The sequence below is a fragment of the Gobio gobio genome (genome assembly GCF_949357685.1).
Source record: "Gobio gobio genome assembly, chromosome: 22".
Lineage (NCBI taxonomy): Eukaryota > Metazoa > Chordata > Actinopteri > Cypriniformes > Gobionidae > Gobio > Gobio gobio.
In genome coordinates, this window is record NC_137118.1 from 12,371,679 (window position 1) to 12,399,413 (window position 27,735).

Genomic DNA, 27,735 nt, shown 5'->3' on the forward strand with positions numbered 1-27,735 from the left:
CTGCCGCAGTGAGTCTATGAAAACATCGAGTCTGCAGTTTATCATTGACTTGGTACCGAAGTACCAGGACTCCTGACATCCCTTCAAGGAACTATGAGAAGAAAGAGGAAGAGGGTGAGCGGAAAGGTGAGTGGGCGTAGAAAAACAGTAGTCTGGAAGGTTCTGATGATGGTTGTGGAAGACAAGAGGCCGTGGGTTTAAACAGAGATGAAAAGCAGACATGACACACACTGCAGTGCAGACTTTACAGTCTACATGTTCTCCTGAGCAGTCTAAAAATCCTAGACGAGAAAGAACAACGGATGAGTTCGGTAATTGAGACGATGATCTGCGGTGATGTAGAGAAAGGCATGTCTGGAACTGAAAAAAAAAAAACACTGGCCAGAGAACATTTTGAAACGACCCACATACTGACCCGCTCCACCACTTCCAAAATTCCCCTACCCCCCACACAACCCCCACCTGAGAAATGGGGATTGACCCGTGATGACCAGTGAAGGGAGCAACAACAGCTCAAAAAGATGGTTTTTACCCCCGACAAATAAGGCCAACAGCCAAGTCAACCTTTTCAGCCCACTAGGAATTAGCACAATCTGTTTGGGCTGCACAAACCCAGAGTAATTTTCCCCAAGTAAGCTAAAGTTCCTGCTGGCAAGAGGGCCTCCATGACCTCATTATCTTGCAGCTGTGCCCGGGCAGGCCTAAAGGGGGCAGCATGCAATATGAGACACACACTGTGTGTGTGTGAGAGAGAGATTATCTGAAAATACATTCCAAAATACAGAACAGGCCTTTCACTGAAAGAAAACATCCCCGCCAAGGTGGGATTGTCCAAAGACACCTAAGGAAATGTCTTCAAGGATTCAGTTCTCTTGGTTCTTTAGGTATGGACAAAAAAAAAGAAAAAAGACTATGATTTAGCCCTGATTCGCCCGATTCGTTGTCATTTTTAACATTGAACCTGAAAATACACAACAAAAAGGCATAAGGAAAAGTTCTCAACCTGATTGGAAGCTTTAACGACGTATAATTTGCGACGGAACTTACCGAACATCCAAAACAATGCTGTGTGCTTGTTAAATGCGTGTACATGTGGTGGTATTTTTACCAGTAGAGAGCTCCTGTAGAGCTTATAAAATGTGTAAAGGAGTCAAAACAGCGGCAGGAATCCCTCTCTCCAGCACACACAAAGATCTGCTGCAAGGAGAACTGTAATGGGCAACATAGCTACTATGATGAGAGGTACCAGGTATACTTCTAAAGAAACTAAAACACTGGTTGTGATGATGTCTTTGGACTGAGTTGTGTGCCAAGTGTGAACAGACCCTAAATGTAGCTCAATGTACCTTAATGGAACGTTGGAAATGTACTGAATAGATCCAAGCTGAAAAGGTTCATAATGAAATTCCTTTACTTTTTAGTACAAGAATATTAAAGGGATCCTATAATGCCCCTTTTTACAAGATTTAAAATTTAAATTCTTTAATGTTCCCAGAGTTGTTTTGTCGCTTTTTGAGGGTGAGCAAAAACACACCGTTTCTGTGCGTGTCCCTTTAAATGCAAATGAGCTGCTTCTCCTGGCCTCCTTTCAAGAAGAGGGTGGAGCCTCAAGAGCTCATGTTAGCAGCTCTGATTACCTCATGCAGACATGCAATGAAAAGGTCAGAAACCTTTTGTTCAAACCGGAGTCGGACAATGATGGAGAGACTCATGAAGAAGTGACAACATGTAGAACGCAACAGGACGTTTCTGAATGGTTAGGTGATGAATTTTTGTAGCAATGTGGAGTTAACTATCTTCAGGTCATCGAGTAGCATATTCTGTCATGATAATCTATAAATTGCTTGTGTGGGAACTCTTGTAAAATGCACAGAGCCATAGAATATATTCTGCACGAAGATACAGTTTATAGTTTAGTTATAGAATATATACAATTTAGTTATAGAAGGTATAGTTTAGTTTAATTACGGTTATACCTTATGTTGTCATTTGTCTTTTATAACATGATATTGAATTTGTGTTACGTACTGTATTGCAATAAATGTGAAATGATGGATGCGACACCACAACAACTCTTCCTCTTCTCAACATGGCCTCACCCCCTTTGTTGTGTGTTCCCGGGGGCAGAGTTTATGTAAATTTTAGGGTTATAGATGTTACTACCCCCTGAATAAGCTTGTTGTAGTCCCTACCAGCCGTTTGTTGTAGTCCTTAAAAAGCGATTTCTTTAAAAGAAAATATCTCCCTTTGTTTTGAACATTGAGCGTCGTAACTTTGCAGATGCTATTTTTGCGCAAACAGCAACATTACACAATAACTAAAGTTAAAAAGTGAAATCAAAATCAACCACCCCTTTAATTAGATCATGTAATATTCGCCAGTAGTACTAACTGATTTGCTGAAAGGCAGGTAAGTGGACACTACATATAGGAATAGAGCTTACTGCTTGTTCGTCAAACAGCTTTCTTTAGTGTGTCCTGAAGCTGGAAGATGGGAACTTGCACACTTTTCCAGAGGTCAAAACCTTTTTGGACCTAAAACACCACCTTTTGACTGTGGGAATGCGATGAACTTTGCAATAGAGTTCAGATGTTCTGGTTATTGGACCTGCTGCTGTAATCTTTAACACATAAAGTCATGTTATGCAGTGGATTGTGGTTAAACAAGTCTCTTTTATCTGCCGCTACACAGATGTGATGCACTAAGTGAGCGTGTTTATGAGGAACAGTTGTTCTGCTGCTTCATTGAGCGGTGTAGTGATTGGATGAATGGCTTAAAGGGATAGTTCACCCAAAATGAATATTCTTCTCACGCTCATGTTTTTCCAAACCTTTGTGGAACACAAAAGATATTTTGAAGAATAAAAGTAAAAACTATTTTTGGCCATACAATAAAAGTCCAAAGTAAAAATCAATACTGAACCCTATTGACTTTCTTTTTTGTATTGTTCTTCTGCAGAAGAAATAAATTCATACAGGTTTGAAACAACATGAGGGTGAATAAATGAGGATACTTTTTATTTTGAATGAACTATCCCTTTTAAAGGTGAAGTCTGTAGTATTTATGAGGATCTATTGATAGAAATGCAATATAATATACATAACCGTTTTCAGTGGTGTATAAAGACCTTAAATAATGTACCTTTATGTTTGTTATTACCTTAGAATGAGCCATTTCTATCTACATACACCGCGAGTCCCATTGGAGTGAAATCGCCATTTTGCGCCGCCATGTTTCTACCGTAGCCCTAAATGGACAAACTTCTCTACAGAGCGCTAGCCACTCTCTGCTCTCTACGATGACAACATCTTTGTCCTGTGTCGGCAACTGTAGCTTTTCTATGTGCTTTGAAAGGGAGGGGTGAGTGGTGGGCGATTGCAATTCACAACCTCACCATCAGATGCCACTAAAATTTACAGACTGCACCTTTAAGTGAGCTGATTTGTCACGCTCTCAAGTCAAGTCACCTTTATTTATATGGCGCTTTATACAATGCAGATTGTTTCAAAGCAGCTTTACAGTGATAACAGGAAAATAATGCAAAAGAATTTAATTTGGCTGTAGCCGCTCAGGAGACAACAGTGATGTCATCCAGCTCAGTTCAGTTATCATATAATGTCAATGCGGGCAGATCAGTAATATAGTTGAATATTTAACTCTCTTTATACTATAATGTCATTGAATGGCTGTTACTTCTTGAAAATTCATACTTACTAATAATAATGTTTATATAATTTTAATGATTAATATTTTTGGTTAGAATAAAACAGATTTCTATTTCTCACACATACACAAAAATATGTATATTATAATTTATAACAATATCTATGCATTTTCTCTTCCAAGAAAACAGGCAAAATTATAATTGTCTCATGCAGTTTTTTGTCTAATCAAATGCACCCTAGAAAGAGAACTATTCTTCGCCTAATACCACAGACTAGCAACTTTCTGTTTGAATAGAAAATGTAAAAAAACAAAGCAATTTCATGGGGTGTTTAATTATGACCAATACCAATTTTCTTCTACTGTGATTTTTTAATTAACCTCTGAAAGTCAAAGCTCAAATCCCAAGTATTTCCAAAGGTAATAACAACATTGTAAATACAATACAATCATTCCGTCTTGTCTTGAAGGCAGCATGATGTGACTGCCTGACATACAGAGTGAGTGACAGGAGGAACAGTCCCTATGGAAACAGGGCTGAAATCCTACAGCTGTAATCTTAAATGTCATCTTTGGTGAGCAATTGACAGGTATTAACCGCTAATCCTGTCTGACATCCTCTCCACACAGACTTTTTTAATGACTGACCCGTCCAGCAGCTCAGTGGAGAAACGTCCAGGCAGCGCACAAAGATGTGACCCCTGCAGTGCACAGACCTGAATGGCGACATGGGCATAACTCAGACACTTCTACGAACAACAACATACCAAACTATGACTTTAACAAGGTCATAAATTCACAGCCAGAGTAATAAGTCCAGCCACAACTAATGAAACAAGACATTACTCCTTCCTAGTTAACTGGGCTGTCCAGGCCTGCTGCTCCCTGCAGCTCAGACAAAAGACACTTATGTGGCCGAGGTTCTGAAAAGGGTCTCGTAAGCATGGTTAAATAATTACAGGAACTAGTCAAATATTCAAGTGAATCCTTGTGTTTTGTACTTTGGTGGCTGCTTTTAATGGACATTTTCATGAGGGCAACATTAAGAATTAATGATCTAAAACGGGCACGGATAATAAGAGAGAAAGGGAATGAGATGAGAAAAAGATAGAACAGCATGGAGGAGTGAAGGACAGGGGATGAGAAAGGTGAGAGGCCACAGTCTAATTTAAGAGAGTTTAATATAAGGGAAAAGAAGAGAGAAAGAGAGAGAGAGAGAGCAAGAGAGACAGAGAAACACATGTCCAGGTCATATTTCACCCTAATAATAAATAGAAAAGAAAGAAAGGAAAGGACATTTCGAATAAAGAAATTTAAGTCAGTTTTTTTTTTAGGAATATTAAGATTCCCAAATTCTCATCACCATAACGCATCCAGATGTTTAATGCTTTTTGTAAAGAAGGATTATTCTGTTTAAAATCTCATTACAATAACAGATTTTTGAACCATCTGCAATGCCACAAAGCTAGAAACGAAAAAAAAAAAAAAACATATACCTCTTGTATGTTATTAATGAATGATAATATTAATATATTTAATAAATAATAATAATAACAACAAATGCATGAATCAAATATTTAATAATAATAATAATAATAATAACAATGAAAAAAAATCAATAGAAAAAAATATATATATTTTAAATTTCTTTCTTTGGTGATTCTCACTAAATGTATTGCAAAAATCTCCTGAGCAAATTTCATTTACTTGAAAATAAAAATAAGAAAATACCTTTTTTTTTTAATGTATTTTTAAGGTATTTTTTTTAATTTAGGATTTTAGGACATTTTCATGATAATTAAGCACAATATAATAATTAAAAAGTCTTGTTACCACAAAACACACAAAATAATACTAAATTGAATTATTATAATAATAATAATAGTATTAGAATTCATTGTTTATCTTCATTTTTTTTGCCACAATGCAAAACATACTGAATGTAGCAAATGTCCAAAATGTAGCATTTTTTATGCAAAATATAATTTCGTTTTTTATTTGGGGTGGCCAGACATGACCTGGATATGTTCTTGACGGGTTTCATAAGATTCACCCAGGTAGAGAGAAGTGGAGAGAGAGAAGGAATGACTCGAGGAACAATCTGAGCGAAACAAGAGTGAGATTGTAAAGGTTTTTCTCTAGGTCATGTTCATGTCAGTAATGTTTGGCGGAGATGGAGGAGACGACGACGAGGAGAGTAAGACTACTGTCACACGTTTAAAGAGCTTTAAAAGAGCAAGCACACCTGTCAATCAGACGACAACAGCAGGAACCCACACACACATCACCTGCCTAACACGAATACTGCGTTTACACACGCATACCCTCGCACTTTCAAACAAAACCACACAGCGAATCCAAACTGCACATTCAGCAGTGCTAAATATCTGTCCTCGTGTTAGAGGTGAGTATATGATGCATGTTTGAAGAGGTGTGGGAAGGCATTAACAAAACGAGAACTCATTATTGCTCGGCGATGCCTCCTCCCTCATCCGAATCCCAACGCGGCCCCACCGCCAAAACCCTGTGCCACAAAGAGCCCAGATAAAGACACATTATTGAGAATCAGCCTGCTGAAATAACACGCTCTGACATCTGAGTCAGCCCGCAGCCAGCAGCGTGGAGGTGGGGACGCAAGGGAACAGTTAAAGAGGAGAGAGATGGGAGAAGGAGAGAGAGAGAAACTCTATGAACTCTGTGCTGATGAGGTACCGAAGTAGACATCGCAGATCTCCATGGATCTGCTCACAGCCTTATGCGGAGCAAAGTGCTATACATTAACATCATGAAATATGCATATTTTAGACAGCCGCAGTCCTAATTCATCGGCAACTGTCAGAAAACATGGTTCTGAAAGTGTATTCATGATTAATGAAAGCATCATCCCTATTGGCAAAAACCTTTTTTCAAGGTTGATCTTTTTTTTTTTTTTTTAGATCTGGCTGATGTGTGGAAATTATTTTGAGCATCACAAACTTGAGGAAAACCTCTAATCTCCTTGAAAAGTGACTGGTGATAGTTTATTCAATGTTTTAGGCATTCAACTTAATTTGTGCAGTATACAATGTGTAATATGAGGCACTTCAAAAGACAAACTTTAAAAATGTTCCATGTGCACGATAAAACCACCTGTGACAGTTTTCATACTCTTCAAACTCCATTCAAACTATTCTTTGTAGATCATTTTAGTTTTGGATGTGTTTTCTACTTTTGGCCTTCAACAAACTCATACAGTATACACTCTAAAAACTGTCATACACTGGTCAAAAGTTTGGGGTCAGTAAAAAAAAAAAAAAAAACTTTATTTAGCAAGGATGCATACAATTGATCAACAGTAGTAAAGTATTTTACATGGCTACAAAAGATTTCTATTTCAAATAAATGTTCTTCTTTTGAACTTTCGATTCATCAAAGAATACTTGATAAATATGAAGCATCACGACGGTTTTCAATATTGATAAGAAATGTTTTTTGAGCATCAATTCAGTGTATTAGAATGATTTCTGAAGGATCATGTGACACTGAAGTAATTAATTTCAAGTTTACATGGACAAGTTTAATGTCCATATGGAGCTCTCAGGAGCTCAGTGAATTCAAGCGTGGTGCCGTGATAGGTTGCCACCTGTGCAATAAGTCCATTCGTGAAATTTTTCTCACTACTAAATATTCCACGGTCAACTGTTAGTGGTATTATAACAAAGTGGAAGCAATTGGGAACAGCAGCAACTCAGCCACGAAGTGGTAGGCCACGTAAAATCACAGCGCGGGGTCAGCGCATGCTGAGGCACACAGTGCGCAGAAGTCGCCAACTCAATAGCAACAGACCTCCAAACTTCATGTGGCCTTCAGATTAGCTCAAGAACAGTGCGTAGAGAGATTCATGTAATGGGTTTCCATGGCTGAGCAGCTGCATCTAAGCCTTACATCACCAAGTGTAATGCAAAGCGTTGGACACAGTGGTGTAAAGCACGCCACTGGACTCTAGAGCAGTGGAGACGTGTTCTCTGGAGTGACAAATCAAGCTTCTCTGTTTGGCAATTCGATGGATGATTCTGGGTTTGGTGGGTACCAGGAGAATGCCTGACTGCATTGTGAAGTGTAATGTTTGGTGGAGGGGGGATAATGGTGTGTGGTTGTTTTTCAGGGGTTGGGCTTGGCCCCTTAGTTCCAGTGAAAGGAACTCTTAATGCTTCAGCATACCAAGACATTTTGGACAATTTCATTCTCCCAACTTTGTGGGAACAGTTTGGGGATGGCCCCTTCCTGTTCCAACATGACTGCGCACCAGTGCACAAAGCAAGGTCCATAAAGACATGGATGAGCGAGTTTGGTGTGGAGGAACTTGACTGGCCTGCACAGATTTCTGACCTCAACCTGATAGAACACCTTTGGGATGAATTAGAGCAGAGACGAGCCAGGCCTTCTCTTCCAACATCAGTGCCTGACCTCACAAATGTGCTTCTAGAACAACGGTCAAAAATTCCCATAAACACACTCCTAAACTTTGTGGAAAGCCTTCCCAGAAGAGTTGAAGCTGTCATAGCTTCAAAGGGTGGGCCAACTCCATATTAAACCCAACGGATTAAGAATGGGATGTCATTTAAGTTCATGTGCATGTAAAGGCAGGCATCCCAAAACTTTTGGCAATATAGTGTATATTCAATTAGAAAAACCTTGGTGAGACTTCTTTCAAAACATAAAAAACAACAACTTTTGAATGGTGTACATTATGTCATTTGCAGAAGGACTGCACCAACTAGTTGAGTAGTTTGGCTACAGGTTTTTGTCAACTAGTTATAGATCACTTTTATTGTGGCAAACATTGGCCTCCATACTAGGATATTTCCTGAGTAAAATAAAAGTAAAACTAGTAAGATAAAGTTAAAAAAACACAATTGTAAGATATGCACTAGCATTTAAGATAAGAAAAAGTTATTATGAAAAAGTTATAATTGTGAGATGTAAAGTCACAATAAGAGACATATTGTGAGATATACAATTCAGTTAAAAGAAATAAAGTTGCAATTGTGAGAAATACCCACCAAGCAATAGCCGTCATTTCACCGTCTTGGTTAACTAATAACTATAGACCTGATATAGTCCAGCTATGAGTAACTTCTAGCCAAAATAACATTGAATTTGGTTACATGTCGTTTTTGCCAAAATAACTTGCGAGATGTATAATATTCCATCATGTAAGCAAAGTCAACCGTGATTACAAGGTGTTTGGTTTCATTTCTTTGACATGTTCATGCTCTAGAATAGATGACAAGTCTATTCTTGGGCTATGGTTAGACGTCTAATACATTTTCACTGACTGCCCAGATTTTGCCTCGTTTTAGCCTAAAGGAGTTTCTTCTGAGTCATATACATCAGGTAAACAATGACCTGCCAACCAGTTGACTGCTTTTCTGAGAGACTAATAATACAAATTAGTATTTATGCAAGCCCTGACTTCAATGAGGTATTTGCATAATGAATTGCAACTGGTCTTCTCTGTTGCAGTTAACCATCTATAGATGCCTTTACACTGCATGTATTTGACTGATTCCATGTGCACTTAGGGAAAAAAAAGTCATAACGCCAAAGCAGCTCTGAAGCGGAATTAAAAGTAGGCTATGCCTTGCAAGCACTGCCATTTCCATCTGGAAATGCAAACCTAGTTATTTTAATGTCACATTGTTGTATAATACAAATAAACAATGGAGATATCTTTATTTGCATACATACTCCATCTTCCCATTTCAAGATTACATCGCGCCACCATCTCGAAGCTGCAGTTTTTCAGCACTGACTCAGGTTCACCTGCAGTGTTTCACTGTATTTTGGCACAATGCAGTCTTCACTCCATTTTAACAAGATGCCCAATCCCTGCTGGTCAAAAATGGCCCACAGCATGAAGCTACACAAACATACTTCACTGCAGGTATGGGGTTTTAAGGTGTAGGCAGCGTGAGATCTACACCTTTGAAAAGCTCTACCTTGGTCTCATCTGACCACACAAGCTTTTCTAGGTCTGCATTATGTTTTCCACCCCACATGGTTCTTTTGGAGTAATGGCTTCTTTTGTATCAACGCCCCATGTAGGCCCGAGCTCTTGTTGTGATTGACTTTATATTTTATTCCCAGCTACTGAACTCTGTGGCTTCTTCAAAGCGACTGTTGGCAAGTCTCCTTCAGAGTTTTGAAGAACGAGCTTTCTACTGAGTGTCTTGTTGGTTTGATGTAGCTTGTATTTCTTGATAACTGAATGAGCAATATTCAAATTGGTTTTGTACGATTTGTTATTCAGTAAGATGTTCATTTGGATAAAATAGTAGCGTTCCATGCAACTTGTGCGCTATATGGCAAGTCTTCTTAAACCTTTCAAACCATTATATGGTTCCAGAAGTCTTGGAACATATTGCAAAAATCATATGTACTACTGTCTATCATTATCCATTTCATTTTGCGTTCAGTAAAGAAGAAAATTTAAAGACCACTGAAGTACCTTGAAAAGCGCAGCATTATTCAATGTGTAATTTCCCCTGAAACAGGAAGACAGCTCAGTAAAGCCGCAGTTTCCTCCTAATCTCTAAACATTTCTCATCATAATTTAGTCCATGTCGCTTTTGACACACCAGCATATTCATAACATTAAGGCTAACATATTCATGCTAAAAGCTAAAAAAAACTTAAATTTTGATTTCAGGGGGACTTTAAATGGATTTGATCCACAAATACAAATACAAAGGCGCTATATGTCGGAGGAAGGCTGTCTCGTTTCCTCTGAGGTAATTATCTTAATAGGTTGACTAATAGCACCTCTCAGAAGTGTGTCAATGGGCTGGGAGGGATGGAGCGGATGGGACGTGGTAATAGAAACCGACAACACACACACACACACACACAAACACAGACAGGATCCTGCGAACCACAGTCTCAACCCAACATCAAGAAGCAGTCCGGATAAGGTCAAAATGCTAATGCTAATAAAGTCATTCAATTTCACCTTGTGTTAAGATCATAACAAAAATACCCTAAATCATAACATGTATTTGCATAATACATTGCCTGAAAACAAAATGATTCCAAGTCTGAAAAAAAAGCTTCCCGAGTGCTCTTCCAGTCATTATTTTTAAGTAGGAGGTGGAAACAAATTAGTTTCAAGCTGTGTGGAATGTAGCATAAGTATAAACACGTTAAAAACATCTGGACATTTTTTAATGTAAACAAGTCTTATTATCTTATTCAATGTTGCTTTTGAAATCAACTTTTCTTGTTTTAATTTTGTTCGTATATTTTAGGGCTGCCCCCGACTAAAGAGTTTTCTAGTCGACTAGTAATTCATTTTAGCCAATAGTCAACTAATTGCACGCTTATGATATAAATTTAATTACTTAAATGTATACTTGGGGGTTGCATCAGGAAATGGTTTGAGTTTCAGGGCTGAGAAATATTATATAGTAATAGAATATAATATTATAATATATATTATATTTGTAATATTGCTAACATTGTTCTATATTGAGAAATATCAAACCATAATATTGAGACTTTAAAATATAAACTAAGTGCTCAAGCACACACATAAAGCTTGCAGCAAAAAAAAAAAAAAAACTGAAAAGGAGAATGTCAGAACGTTTTAATAATTTATCAATACACTAGTGATTTCTGAATCAGTGTCGGCTGCAAAGATGTTGTTGACGATGCGGAATTGTCATAGCGACACCTGTAGAGAGAAAGGCACGTTTCAAACAGACTAAATAATCAGACAATATTTGTTTTTTGACATGATTCATTTAATAGTTTCTTTTTACAGTTTTGAATGTTGTCTTACTACATAACAAAAAAGTTTAAGTTCTTTTAAGTTCTTTCCGCTGTTATCAGGAAGAAATGCTTGTGATCGCGCCAGCGCCTCCAGGTTAGTCCGCACGAACCCTTGGATATGCGGTAATAATAGCGCACATTTATCCAGTTTAACATTAGAGCAAGCAGCCATGTAAACAGGCAAACATTAGCTACTACTTACATGTTTCAATAACGAATATAGAAGATAGTATATAAAAAAAATCTAATATAGTGACATGTATGCCACTTTTTTTATTGTGTTTTTGAAAATTTGTCTCAATTTGGTAACAGAATCTTGTTTTCACAAATCACAAAAGAGTGTGAACATGCACTACTGTTCAAAAGTTTGGGTTAGTAATCATACTATAAGAATATCCTGCAAGTTTCAGAACAAAAAACGTCCTTGTTAGTCCAAAAACAGCTTTTATCGTAACCAATCCCAGCGAACAACTCGTGGAATACACCTCTGCAGAAGAAAATAAACGCCTACTTTGGGCCCGCCCACTGGTGTGTTAGTGAGATGACGAGGAGATATGAGGATACAGGATGACTGGACTAAAAAAAATATTTCCTTCCAAAGGATCCTAATGCTAGGAATGTGGTTATTTATTCTCAACAATGTGAATGTCTCAGTTGAGCATTATTTATTTGTATTCAGTACATTTCTCTGTGGATTCTTTGGTAAATCAGTCACAATTTCGGTGCAGACTTTTACAATATGGACAGTAATGCGACACCATGCAAGTAACTAATTCTAATGCCTGATCTGTGACCAGTGATTTCTGATTTGTAATGATTACTGTACAGTCAGATGTTCTTTGTCTGTGTCAATAAATCAAACCAGTGACTTATTTAAACTGATATACAGAAAGCAATCAAAGAACACTTCCTTTACAATCTCTGGAGCCGGCAATCAAACAGCGCGACTAAAGTTCTGGACTCTCGCCAAAACTCCCGTTATAATAAACAAATCTCTATTTACATAGTGTTTGCACTGTTAGTTATGATGAAAGCATTCATTAGTGTGCGGAAATCGAGTTGCAATGACGAGATCACTGCATTCATGCACTCCACATGTTTGTGATTGGCCACAATGCTCATCACTGCAACCTTTCTTGCCATGATCTAAACATAATGCTATAATCAACACTTTTCACGAACTTGAGAGCTGTAATAGTAAAACATTTCTAAACGTTTTCGGGAGAGTTACACATGTAATACTTAGCTATTTTATATGCAAAGACGTCAGCCAATCACAGCAGTGGGCGTTTAAACTGAAGTCTCACAGCACGCCCCTTCAAACAGAGCGTTCAAATCAGAGGCTTAAATCAGGGCAGGAAGAATTCCTTTTATTTCTACATAAATACAAATTATTATTATAAAACGATGCAGTTCATGATCCCTTTGATACTTTTTTTTCTCAACAAGGGCACATTAAATTGATCAAACATGAGAGTAAAGAGTTTGACATTGTTATGAAAGTTTTTGGTTTCAAATAAATGCTGTTCTTTTGAACTTTCTATTCATCAAATAATCCTTAAAAAAAACTGTATTACTGTTTCCATAAAAACACAATGATAATAATAAGAAATGTTTCTTGAACACCAAATCAGTGCATTAGAATGATTTCAGAAGATGAAATTTCAGCTTTGCCATCTTGCATCTTACAATAAATTTAAATTCAAGCAGTAATTTTCATTTGTATTAATACTTCTCAATATCATGGTTTTTAATGTATTCTTGATCAAATAAACACAGCCTTGGTGACCATAAGAGACTCTTTTCAAAGAAAAATCTTACTGACCTCAAAATTTTGAATGATAGTATAACTTCATTTTTAACTGCATGCAGCTGTCTGAGTGTAGCCAATGTGTGTTTATGTTCAATAATATTTCCATTTCTACTCCTCAGAGGCTTCACCCACATAACCATCCGAATTCTCTATTCTCTTTCCCTCATGCCATTCTCTCCATCCATCACTCTATCCCTTCATCTTCCTTCACCCTGCCTCTAGTGAACAGCTGGTGAGGAGAATTCCCACAATCCCTCACACCGTAATCTCCCTCCCTCTGCTCACACGTCCATCCATCAAAAGAGCCTTTATTCACCCCTGCTGCGTGTGTGTGTGTGTGTGCTAGGTTATGTTTGATGTCACTGTGAGCATTATAGTTAGCTGTGTGGAAAGTTTAGTAACATACCTCAAATTAAATCTTCATGTGATGAAATAAACACACGGGCCACAGTGTCCGTGATGCATTTATGAAGATCATATGTTAGTAAAACTCCCTTTGAATGGTTCTACATTTACACAAGGTTTGTGTGTTTTTGTATTTATGTGTGTGTTTTTGTGTGCTTAATGACTTTAAGCGCAGCTGCGGATGCCAGAAGGTTAATGAATCACTGTGTTAAACCGTCTATATCCCATTAACCTGAGACCTACAACATGATCTTTATCAGGAGTATATACGCGCACACACACACACACACAGATCGCTCAGAACGAAACGACACATGCAGAAATCGAAACAGAGCTGGAAATTCAAACGGACACATTCATAGGGATAAACAACAGACTTTACGCCATGACACACACAGTACGCACACACACACGTTGACACACCAACCATAGTGTGGTGCGGGGCTCTGATTGCTGACCTAGTTTGGGAGGGACCTGTCACTACTCATAGCCATCAGATGGCAAACTCACTGGCTCAGCATGGCAGACACACAAACATGCACACAAACACACATCCACAAACGCTGAACTTTGGAACTCAGAGAGCAGCACGGCATCTGTGTAAAATTAAATAGTACGGTTTTAATTTTGACATGGCTTCAAACTGTGCAGCAAGGTATGCTAAACGTTACCGTGTAACCATGTGATGGCATGCGATAAAGTGTGTGGACTCATGTTTCTACACTGCAAGTAAGCACTGGGTTCCAAATGTTAAATAAAGTATGTTGCAAAAAAGATGACCCAGTTAACGAAAACTGCCCAATTTTACTACACCGAAAAACTTACTGGTGTAAATACAATTTCCACTCAGAAATTTCAAGGCAAGTGACACATTGAATTAAACCTGAAATTTTCAAGTAGAAAGACTGAAGTTTCTTGTAAAATGTATAATAATAATAATAATAATCTTTGTTTGATTCACAACTTTACAGTAATAATACATTTCAATTGTATACAATTGTGAATAATTTTAAATTAAAATATATAGCGAACCTTGACTCTTGAACCTTGGCCCTTTCACCCCCTTCCGTTGTTGGGAAAAAAAGCAAACTCACCCTAAAATCAGCCTATATTACTGTGTCCTGTTCTAAAATACTGCATGTTACCTTTGACAAGAAATGCCACAAGCAAACATCAGAGTAAGCACACAATTGGAGTGTCATTTCAGCAGAATATGGTGACAACTGGCCACAAAATCAACAGCTAAAAAATGAATGTAATGACAGTGCTCAGACTAATGCACATTAGCGAGAGACACTTCTGCATATGTTGATAATAAATCATATAATTAGACTGGCACAGCAGCCAATTAAATGTATGTAACAGACCGCATTAACATGATTTGGGAAAAATTTAACTACCATGCAGAATTACAGCAAATGTGCATGGTCGCCAAGTTAGTCAATTTACAGACTGACAAGTAATTCTGCAAATTAATTTTTTCTCAACTTAAAAATATATAAAACTGTGGCAGCCTCGGCCAGAATAAAATTAGTCACGTAACCTACACTGTAAACCCAAACGCTCAAAATAATTCATTGGTTTTAGTAGAGCCAACTCAAATTAAACGTTAGTTCAATCAAATTAACTATTATGAGTATTTAGAACTTTCTTTTTCTTTCGAGTTCTCAAAACTGACACATTTTAATAAACCCGAATTGTTTCATTGTTTTGAGTTTTATGAACTTGTTTCTTTAGACTAACTTAAATTTAACCGAAAATGCTAAACATAATGCTATATGTTTAAGTGTTTTTATGCTTTTTTAAGTGTTAAAAAAACCAACATAGCAGAAACTTGTCTAAACTAGCATAGCAAAACATGCAAATATACACATACATACATACATACATACACATATATATATATATATATACATACATATATACACACACACACACATATTTATATATATATATATATATATATATATATATATACATACATATACACACACACACACACACATATTTATATATACACACACACACACACACACACACACACACACACACACACACACACACACACACACACACACACACACACACACACACACACACACACACACACACACACACACACACACACACACACACACACACACACACACACACACACACACACACACACACACACACACACACACACACACACACACACACACACACACACACACACACACACACACACACACACACACACACACACACGTCTATATATTCTGCTATGTTGGTTTTTTTATGTAGGGTACCATCATAGTGACAAGTGGAGCATGAGCTTAGTTCGAGAACAGATATATGCTAAATGTATTATATTGCGGTCCTCATTCAGCAAGTGATATGCTAATGCTTCCGAATAATTGTGTAACCAATTAGCAAGGTGGCATTTATTGAATTAGGTAGTTAAACCTAGTCAAAAATTTGAGATTGCATGATATTTTTAAGTTAAATGTATGAATTAGATAAGCTTACTCAAATATTTCAAGTTCAGAGCAATTAAAATGTATGATTACAAAATAAAAATATGCAAGTTCTGCTTACGTAAACTTTACATTTCTAAACTTTAAAAATTTGAGGCCTCAATTTTTTTGAGTTTTGTCCACATATTTGGGATTACAGTGTATTAGATTTTAAATAACTTGCCAAAACAGCAAACAATTCCATCAGTAAAGCTTTAGCTTCTTGATTGATGCAGTCATTCAGGGGTATCACAAATAATTGCTGAGGTTGAAATGCTTTAAAAAGCTTTTGCTTTCTGCACAAAATTAAGCTCTGGTGTAGGTCTTCCTTTACAGATTAACCTCAGCTTTTCTTTAAAAAGTTAATGTTGAAAACGGTGTGGATAATAAATTAGCAATGAAACTAGAGCTTAATAAAACATTTTGAATAAATCTAAATTCAGTTTATGTGATTTGTATTCATACATTTTTAATCAAATGAAAATGTGTTTACATTGAAGTTTAAGATTTATTCAAAATGTTTTATTAAGGTCTAGTTTTTTTACTCATTCAAAATTCATAAAATGAATATGTAAGGATTATTCAATGCAAGGAATACTTTTGTTGAGTGCATAAAACAAGTATTAAAAAGAAATCTAATCATAAATCAAAATGTGATTATATGAAATAATTTACAATTAATAAATCAAAATCTTGAGTCAAATCTACAAAGTACAAATCTAAATGTAATCTAAATCTTAAAAATAAATCAAATTTAAATTGGAATCTCAAAATCAAATTCATGTGTTAAATTTAAATGTAAAATTTTCTTTCTTTAATTATTTAATTAAACTTCAGTAAAAAAGTATGTCTAAAATCTAAATCTAAATGACATTGCTCACTAGCAGACAATGTAGTTTTATTGATTATAACTCATTTTGCTGTATTGCATCACTCGCTCACACTGAGAGGTTATATATTTGTGTACACGCACCGGGTAGGGTCGAGTAGGTTCATCACTAATATTTCAGCTTAACCTTGATAAATAAACCAACAAGACCTTTTCAATAATTAACAACCCCTCACCACAAATCTAATACAGTGTGACACAAACACACACACACACACACACACACACACACACTGATGCTCCAGAGCTGAAATATCAACGAGTAGGATTGGCAAACAAAGGCGTATGTGTAAGCCCACAGTAATACACTTTTTAATCTTACCGTTAACATGGTCAGCAATGCAACTACTGTGAATTATCGACTGTGTGAGTATGTGCTTGACAGAACAGGATGGCAAAGGGGAGGTTTTGAGAGGGATTCTAATGCAGTGGGTTTTTTGAACGCTTTTTTAGGGTAAAGTGCTCCCCTGGGAACTCAGTTAGCGCCCAGTGATCAAAGTTTTGACAAAAGAGCTCTGAGCGTTTGATATACTCTGATACACACTCAGCAGGGAGAAGATCTCAGCTTCAAACAGTGCAGATCACAGGGGAAACAAGCACCAGCTAAAAGCATCACTCGCAGCCACACACACCAGGATGAAACCACAAAAACCTACACTAATAAGCTGTGCTTTTAGCCTATATTAAAACACATAAATACTTTACATCCGTGATCATCACTTACAGACACCATACATGGATATTTGGGAAGTGAAACCATTGGTCGGGCTGATGTGTCTAGCTGCTCTTAAATGCCCTTGGGTCTCACAGGCCCATTACAGCCAATTAAGATCCACATAATCACAAGCGTGTGCAAAACTGCACTGCACCCGACACTCTGTCTTTCTCTTTCTCATTACGGGCATATTGTAGAAATTAACAACTGCCAACATAGGTTAATTAAAAGTGATTTCCCTAGGGAACAAACAGTAACACACACACACACATATTCTCCGTTTTATCGATGGATTCATCTATTGGTGGAGCAACTATGAGGCAAATTTGACGGGACAGAACCCCTGCGGCTGATGCGTGTTATTATTGCACTTGGACAATTAGCAAATGTTCCCTAAAATGTTTGTCCATTCAAATCATTTTTTATAGAAGAAATGATTTAAAATCTTATTTCTGGGCTTTAACCTTTTTTAATATTTAATAATGGCTCTCAAATTCATAATAAATTGCAGTTAACTAGAGTAGAGTATAGCTGCAACAAATATAATTGTTTTTACCTTGAATTTTGAAAGTACAGTTATCATACAGCTTAGCACATAACCATCACACAAACTTTTTTTGATAGATGCGAATAAAATAAATAAATACATATTTACATCCACTGAAAATGTCTGGGAAAGGTTGTGCGCTATAAAAATCCAACCAAACTACAAGATACGATTAATACGGAGCCCTATACAGGACAAGTGGAAGAAAAAATAAGATCTCATTTGTTGACATTAGTTAATGCATTAACTAACATGAACTAACAATGAGTAACACATTTGTTACAGTATTTATTAATCTTTTTTAATGTTTGTTAATAAAAATAGTGGTTCTTTGTTCATGTTAGTTCACAGTGCATTAACTAAAATGTTAACAAATACAACATTTGGTTTTAATAATGTATTAGTAAGTGTTAATTCAATTAACAAACGCTGTAGAAGTTTTGTTAACTAATATTAACCAACGAAACCTTATTGTAAAGTGTTACTGAAAAAAAATCGATATTGTGGCCATGAATTAAGAATTAATTCACATGACTTATTAATTCATGGCCATGTTTTACTTAGTCCTTCCATCTTTTTAGTTGAGGCGGGGGTCTAATGCCATTTCATGCATTCTGACTTATTTATACTGTTAGTGAGTTGGATTCTCATGCTAAACATGGCCTGAATATCAAGACGAGTTGAACGTATTTCTGTGCCAAATACACTCCTCCTTTTTTCTAGTATGGACCCTGTATGATGTCCAAAAGGCCGGAATTCCTTGTATGGGCACTTCTCCCAGATGAGCGAAATCAACAATGTCACTAAAGAAGTGTGTTTTTGGTTGTGAGGGAAAGTTAACCTTGTTCAGCTTCCCAAATAACCCAGTGTTAAGGAAACAGTGGATGCAGTCTTTTTTCCGGAGCAGCAACAGAGTTTTGCAAGTGTGTTTGTTTGTTTCCCAGTCATGTGTCGAAACTGCATCAAATGTCTGTGTTTTGTTGGCAATTGCCGCATAAGTGCATATAATGTAAACAACACAAACGTATAGTGAATCGAAAGTTATCCAGGGATAATGCCATGATGTATTGTGTGTGTGTGTGTGAGCTTGTGACTCTTTAGCTCCGCCCACTGCACACCTCCATGAGCTCGGCTGTTTTCGGAAAGGATCGGTACAGCGTCTTTTATAAATATGATAAAACTAAAGACTCTTCAGAGATATGAAGGATGCAGTACTACTTTAAAGTACTTTATTTGTGGCCAAGTTGTACCATTTCCTTCCCTCATTTTAGTTAACTTGTGTTAATTTTGTTAAATCATGGCCACAATTGAACTAAAATGAGGGAACAAATTAGGACAACATAGCCACGATTTAAAAGTTGTGGAAACTAATTCTTAATTCATGACCACAATATCTTGTTATTTTCTCCCCGCATGTCATGTGTGGGTCTCTGTATATTAAAACCAATATGCAGAAAGGTAAAAATAGACTTGTAGGTTGGATGAGAGGATAAATTATTCCCAACATTTAAGGAGGGCACAAGATAACACAATATGTGGGCCGAGCTTGGCGTGTTGGCTGATAGTTTAATAATAGTTATAATAGAGGATGACAAAAACAAATTACATAAGAATGTGGAAATTAAGATTATTGAACATGACAAGGTTCAAAACTGTGTTACCAACTTGAACAACAAGGAACATTAAAGCTGCGATGTAAGGGCCCTCGCACCCGTGCCACCGCCACCCGATGGCCTCAGGTAAACAGCGAATAGTGGGCTACATGCATTTAAGCGGGTAAATATTGGAGAAAAATAGCAGTAATTTTGATGTGCCACACTTCCTGTGACTATAACTGAATATTGACAAGTAGATGTCTTCAGGTCAGGACTATTATCAAACACATGAAGTTTGGGGCATGTTGGACATTGTATGCCTAAGTTACAACAACTTCCTGTTTCATGGCGAAACGAAACTTTGTGAGGCTGCCTTCAGTGAAAACTCAAGATCTTCACAATTTAACTACGCAAAAGGCCTTTAGATTAGACTGACCAAATATGAAGATGATCTGATTAAATCTCTAGGAGGAGTTTGTTCAAGTACAACGTCTGGAAATGGCAAAAACTGCAAAAACGTTGCAGAGAAAATAAAAAATATCTCGCTTCCTGGTGGGTTTTCAGATTTTTAACCCAAGGCCTTTTTTGTAGGTATTGGGCTGTTACATGTGACTACCAAAGTTCATACTCGTACGTGAAAAGTAGCACAAACTGCGCTTAATTGAAATTTTGTAAGTGGCGCAATAGAGCCATTTTGTCACGCCTAATTCTGAAACGCCTATCAGATGTAAATTTTCACCACGAGTTTTCGAGCATGTTTAGGCCATCAAAAATGCGATTAATTTCGGAGAAGAATAATAATAGACCAAGCAATTACAATAGGGTCCTCATGCCATCGGTGATCAGACCCTAAATATGCCTGGAATATGTGTGAATAACTACTGCACTGCAACCCTAACACAAATTATGGCTACATGAAAAAAAAAAAAATTATAAAATGGAGGCACAGTATCTCCTTTTACGAATGCCTAATCCCATTCTGTACACACACATATATGGTTATGGATGGAGCTTCATTAAAAATTTCCAGATGCTGACACACCACTGGTTTGGTCAAAAATAGCTAAACCCAAAACAGGGATTTGAGGTGTGCAAATTGTCACTCCAAAAACGGCACTCTTGGTTTCTTGTCATCATTATATTGGTTAAAACAAAGCACACACTTACCTATAATGTAGTAGTCTCGTAAGTTCTTGAACTCGTGACCCCACAGATTGGGCGAATACTCCTGGAATTTGATGGTAAACCTCATATCGTTGTTGGGTTTGTCGCAGGTGAGCAACAGGTTAGGGGCACCCATCACCTCACACCTGTCGGCCTGTTCTCGTGAGGACACCAGGTACAGTTTATAATACTCATACTCAGGGGGAGAGTTCGGCCCCAAGGGACTCGTGGCAGGACACACAAGGTCCAAACGATCCCCTATTTGAGGGTAGATTATATAGCCCCTCTCATCTCCGAACCTGCAGAAAGAGAGGGGTGAAAAGTGAGTGACAGACTATAAATAATGATCATCTCCATGGAAACTGAGATTGACAGTCTGATATTTGCTTGCAAGTACGTGCATGTGAAACTGCAAGGCCTGTTTGATGCTGGAACTGCCCTTTTGTTCATACATTTTTTACTCAAAATGTAAACATACATGCCCTTTGGTTCTGGAGAGTGTGTGAGAGGGCATATGTGTGGCTTTGCTTGCCAATGTGATGAAAATGAGCGTGTGTAGAGGTCACGTTTTGCCTACAATAGTAAAACCTGAAATAGCTTCGATTGTGGGGAGCAGCCAACGGCTTAAAGGAATAGTTCACCCAAAAATGTATATTTCGGTGATCATTTACTAACCCTTATGTCTTTCCAAATCTGTACGACATTGTTCTGTTGAACACAAAAGAAGATATTCTAAAGAATTTTACTGGTCGCTCCTTTCAATGCAATTATGATAAGTGGGGACTTCCAAATTTCAAAAAGGATTCAAAAGCACCATACAAGTTGTCCACACAGAACAAGAAACAGAATTTAAGCTATTATTCAGTTATCTTCCCCTTCAGCAAATGCTAACTGCTGTGTCTGGTTCATTGAGTCAATGAATTAACCTAGGAGAACTCAATCATGAATCATTTAGACCAAGTGTTGGATTCACAAAAAATTCTAAGAAGTTTGTAAGAATGTTCAAATCTAGACATTCTTCTAAAATATTTTCAGAAAAAACTTTACATAAAGTTCTTTAATTTTCCGGAATATCTGCATTGGTTTCTATGGCAATGATGTTGCGTTGGTGGTAGGCATAAAAAAATAAAAATAAAAAAAAAACAACAACAACCGCAACATAGAGGGGTTTGCAATACAGATGTTGTCTTATTTATAACATGACATTGTGCAGCTGCCGCACGCTGGTCTACTGGGTCTTGAGGCAGCGGCAGAACCGTAGGAGGCTGGCATGAGCAGTTTTATTCAGTGCTGTCGTTTCCGCCAGTTTCATTTGTAGAGAGAGTCTGGCCACTCTCCATTGACAAGCGTTTACTTCCTTGAAGGCGGGTACTCTGTTGAAGTTTAAAACTATTGGATCTGCCCAGAGCCACTCTGTATCTGCCCTAACGTTTGGTCGTGACTAGGGTTGGGTACCGTTCACATTTTACCGAGTTCGGTACCCAACCCTAGTCGTGACGCATGTCATGCGCCGCTCGCCTTTATTTCTCACATGGAAGTCCGTAAAAATAAATGTGCAGCCACCTCAGTGATACAACCTTGTGCATTCGGATTGTGATTTAGTCACGGTGCACTCTAAAAAAAAGGCTCGTAATCATAGGGGAACCTTTTTTAGTGCTATATAGCACCAATTTTGGTGCTTCAGTGGTTCTTCAGCGGTTCTTCAGAGGTGCTATATAGCACCTTAGTCAAAGAACCGGTGAAGAACCTCTGAAGAACCGCTGAAGAACCTCTGAAGAACCGCTGAAGAACCTCTGAAGAACCGCTGAAGAACCTCTGAAGAACCGCTGAAGAACCACTGAAGCACCAAAATTGGTGCTATATAGCACTAAAAAAGGTTCCCCTATGATTACGAGCCAAGAACCATTTTTGGTGCAATATAGAACCTTTTTATTTTTAGAGTGTGGAGGGGAGAGTTTTGTGATCGGGAACGCGCTGCTCACGAGGTCCATAACATGATTGTATGCTGTAAATAAAATATCATATGCTTGGTATGATAAGAATAAATGCTGCCGTAAATAACGGCCCAATTCAAATGTTTACGTGCTTTTCTTCCTTTTATTTTTTGAGCGGTAATGAAATATATTGCTCTTGAAAATACTTGCCAGCATTTAAAGAAATACAAGTCTAGAAATGCATCCAAATTACAGCGAAGCGCAACCGCACGATGCTCTGCAGGGGTCAAAAAGGAAACAGTGAATTTTTAAGTGATATATTCTTGAAAACTTAGACATGTGGATTCGGACAGCAATTAAATTACCACACGACCTTGGTGTTTGTCTAAAACAGTAGGTAATTCGGACGGAGATTTTTACGCGGGTGGTGGGAGACGGATGGCAATAAAATCACTGACTAGCCCCTGTAAATGATGACAATACCTTCCGACCGCACGAGAAACAATTACCGGGGCTTCAGCCAACTCTTTCACCACTAACGGAGCGAGCTGGAAAATCAAACTTTTCCCGGGGACACAACATCATGGCCACCAACAAAACTCAGCAAAGATTGTTCTTGCTCCGGCTTTAACTTCTGGATATTCGGCAGCGGTGCCACAGCGGAATGAATGGCTTCACTCGCATCTTTTCTCCACTATTTTCTCCGGTAAAAATTTGTTCAGAGAAAACCTAAGACTATACCGCAGTCCCAGACGGAGTACTGAAGGAAAATGAAAATTGAGCGGAAGTACGTAGGAGGGCGGAGCCAGGCTAGCACTTTGCAACATCACAACCTTGTTTCCCCAGTGACTTTCAGCATCTGGCGTTTACGCTTTACATGGCGTGAGAAAGTCACAAACTATGCAAAATCCGATCAGAGCGGTCAGACTGAAACAGATTTCCAGAAATACGATTTGAATAGGGTTTCAAACCACATATGAAGGTAGCTTGAAACAGATTTGTAAAAATTGCATTTCATGTGATTTTTGCCTGTTCAGACTTGCTAAATCTGATCGGATATCAATCGGATATGCACATAAATCGGATTTGGACTGACAGTTTGAACATAGCCTTCTAAAAAGCGTAGGCCTCGTCCACACGGAGACGTGTTTAGCTGTATACGTAAACATTTTTTTAACGTATCAGCGTTTCGTCCAGACGGATCCGGCATTTTAGGAGCCTGAAACCGGTATTTTTTTAAACCGGGTCCCAGAGTGGATAAATCTGAAACCGACACCCTTGCGTTTTTGTGTGTACAGCGAATCCGTATATTTTGTGAAACTGTGATGTCACCACACCACGTCCCGCATGGTAAAGACTAGAAGGGATACAGCTACGGCCACTGGGTATGCGCACATCAATATTGCATCATTGCACCTGTAAGGGTAGGTTTAGGGCACTCTAAAAAATGCTGAGTTGAAAAATAATCCAAGTTGGGTTGAAAATGGACTAACCCAGCAATTGGGTTGTTTTAACCCAGCGATTGGTTTGTTTTAAGCAAACATTTAACTCAACCACTGGGTTAAAACAACCCAATTGCTGGGTTAGTCCATTTTCAACCCAACTTGGGTTATTTTTAACTCAGCATTTTTTTGAGTGTAGGTGTAGGCGTTAATAAAACAATCTGGTAAGTAGCAAATGTATTTATTGTTATTTTATCGTGAGATTTTGCCTCACTTCCGACCGTTGCATTACCCCTTCGAGCCACAACTCTTCTTCTCCCGTTTTTAGTGCATTTCTGTGGTAGAATTACAGCACCACATAATTTGTCTGGCATGTATACTACATCGTTTTGAGTCCGTTTCAGTGGTTTCGTGTGTACGCAGATGTTTCTTGAGACAAGGAAAAAAAAATGTGGATAGGGAAAGCTCTGGCTTCGTGTGGATGTGGCCGTAGTGTGCTCCGATTTTGTCGGCTGGACCAGTGATTGTGATTGGTCAACGGTGATTGATCATGCCTGTGAAGTCATGCCCCCTTCCATCAACACAGTTCTAACTCAACTCATGCAGGCCTTGTCCCATTTTTTGGCTATGACATGGGCGGATTTATATAAATGAGGAATATTATGGCATGTACATCCCTGGAAGAAAACTCAAGAATCAGTGCTATAATAACAACTCTCTTTGAAGTGGACTTTGTGTTATTAATTTTGCAGAACTTTTTCTTCCTCAAACAGCAACATTACACACCAAAAGTTGAAAAAAAAAAAAAAAAAAAAAAGCATAAGACCCCTTTAATAAGAAAATTACGTTTTAGTGTTATCAGAATGCATCTTTATGCTGAAGACTCACTAATAAATCAACTAAATGAAAAACACCCCAAAGGCGGTCTTTTTGTGCTGTCTGCATTACATTCATAATCATAATAAATATGCACACTATTTTTGTTGCAACTGGCTTGATGGGAATTCAGCACTCGGTGTTGCTTTTTTTTAATGAGCCATGTATTTTAAATAGAACCGTCTCAAGATAAAGACCGTCACAAGATGTGCCGGATGCTGCCAAAAATTATGTAGTAATTATAAAATTAAATATAAGGCCTCTATTTGGTCCCTATAGAGTTGTTACTGAATTTCCCTGTAGAGTTACTGAATTATGTCACATGAAGAAAACCCAAAAGTACAACGCTACTTCTCTCATGAACATACCTAAGAGAGTTGTGGAGAATGTTTATGGTACTTTTTAATTATTTTGGAGCTTGACAACCCCAGCCCTCAATTTATCATGAAGTGTTAATGTTTGGGTGAACTATTCCTTTTGATAAATACTAAATAAATGTCATATTGAAAATATAAAGAGTTTGAGTATTCATTAGCTTGGCATAAATGATAGAAAGAGGCTATCAATGGGGGGGGGGGGGGTAAAGTGTGTGACAAGATCATATGAATACTTTCATAAAAACAGCTTTGAGCACAATTATTCAGTATTTTATAGCACATTCTCAGTCAAACCGAGGACAAGAGCTGAGGCACAGCACTTAAAAGCTCCTATACCTCCATCCTCTTGAGGAAAAAAATAAACTGTGGCATTTACCAGACTGACATTTTTAGCTCTATTCAGAGAGTCTTGTTCTGAAGTTGAAAATTTACCTCACAAATAACCCCACTGCAGATAAAGGCATTTTGCAGGCCCCTGACTCGTCGCACTAAGTGTATAAAGCTTGACATTTCCATCAGGCCGAGACATCCAAGCAAAACTCCAATTAACCACACCGCGGTTTGTAAGACACCATTGCACAGAGAGACAGATAGATCCAAAAAACGTTCCTAGTCAGCCAGATAGTGAGGAAAAAAGTTCAAATCATGTGAGAGCAAAAGCACCTGATCTGTGTATCAACATATCCATTAACACACTGAGTTTAGGTCTCAATCAGTCATCCGTCACACCAAACACACATGACCAAGACGCATCGAAAGCCAATGTGATCTTGGCCTATTCATTAGCAACTAACATAAGGGATCAGACTGAGGGCAAAATCGTAATCTAATAATCAGACGGTTTAAATTATCAAACAAAAACTCAGAACACCACTGTTTGGAGCTAAACACACACTAGGACTTCAGTGTTTGCATTGTGCTGCTCATCGAACCAAGCAATTTACCAAAGGCTTTGAATTATGATGACCACACACTCTGACCATTTAAGATGAACTGGGTTCATCAGACTGTCTGTATGTTTAGTTATTTATAGAGACTTGTTTAATCCTTTTGTCTGTGTGATATATTTACCTAATTGAGTGCGATAGAAGACACAGGGGGGCAATCTGGCATTCTTTACTGGTTAAACTGGATTGCGATTGGTTAGTGAACTCACCCCACACTGTTTAGATAAAGGTTAGAGGTGGTTGGCCTGATTACATGCTGTCACATTAGGAGGCGTTGTGGGTTTCAGTGCTGGTTTTGATGCTTCTCATTGGCATGTTTGAATCCCAGGGCTCATTTACACTTGCACTGCAGAGATGGGTGACTTTGGGCCGCCCTTGAGTTTCTAAGGCCGTCGGAAGCTTTGAATCCAGACTCTGTTTTTCCCCTTTCACTCATCAACAAACCTCCACTTCACTCACACCAACACAACATTTACCCATGAGCCCATGCCGGGCATCCCGAAGTTTGTTTTCAGCAAGATAATGCGACAGAATGAAAAGGAATCATAATCATAATTCCACATTTCTGAGTGTCTTATGTTGTTTGATAAAAGTAGGTGGGGGAATTCAGTATATTTTTCTGGCTACTGCAAACCGCTGCCAGTGTTAAAAGGGTCAGAGAGAGGGTAGAAAATGACCATGAAATACTAAATTCGTACCGTTTTGTGACATTCAAAGTAGTCAAAAGTGGCCCCTTTCATTTTCGCAACAGAGGAAAACTGCGCATTTCATATTACTTGTGCTTTTCCGTGTGTGTGTTTGGGGGGGGGGGGGGGTCCTAACGCGATTTCATGCATTCTGAGTTTTTTACACTGTTAAAATGTTGGATTCCGAAAGTTTAAAAAAATTAGTTGGACATTCGACGGAGTATTTATGTGCCAGAAATACTTTCTTACAAAGTTTCCGAAAGTTTTCGGACTGCATGTCGTAATAGAGGACGGAAAATCCTTGTATGGACACTTCTCTCCGAAAAGCAAGCGCACACTCCAACCAGAGGAGGAGCGAGAGCGAGAGCACACCCA

General features: G+C 38.0%; 1 protein-coding gene across 2 annotated transcripts in view; it reads right to left on the bottom strand.

Moving 5' to 3' along the window:
* Window positions 1-27,735, bottom strand: part of efnb3a (ephrin-B3a) — a 61,444-nt gene that overhangs the window by 22,348 nt on the left and 11,361 nt on the right. For both annotated transcript variants that reach the window (XM_079803780.1, XM_079803779.1), the window contains exon 2: window positions 21,102-21,397. In XM_079803780.1, the coding sequence (XP_079659906.1) occupies window positions 21,102-21,397 (296 nt within the window). The remainder of the gene's footprint in view (window positions 1-21,101; window positions 21,398-27,735) is intronic.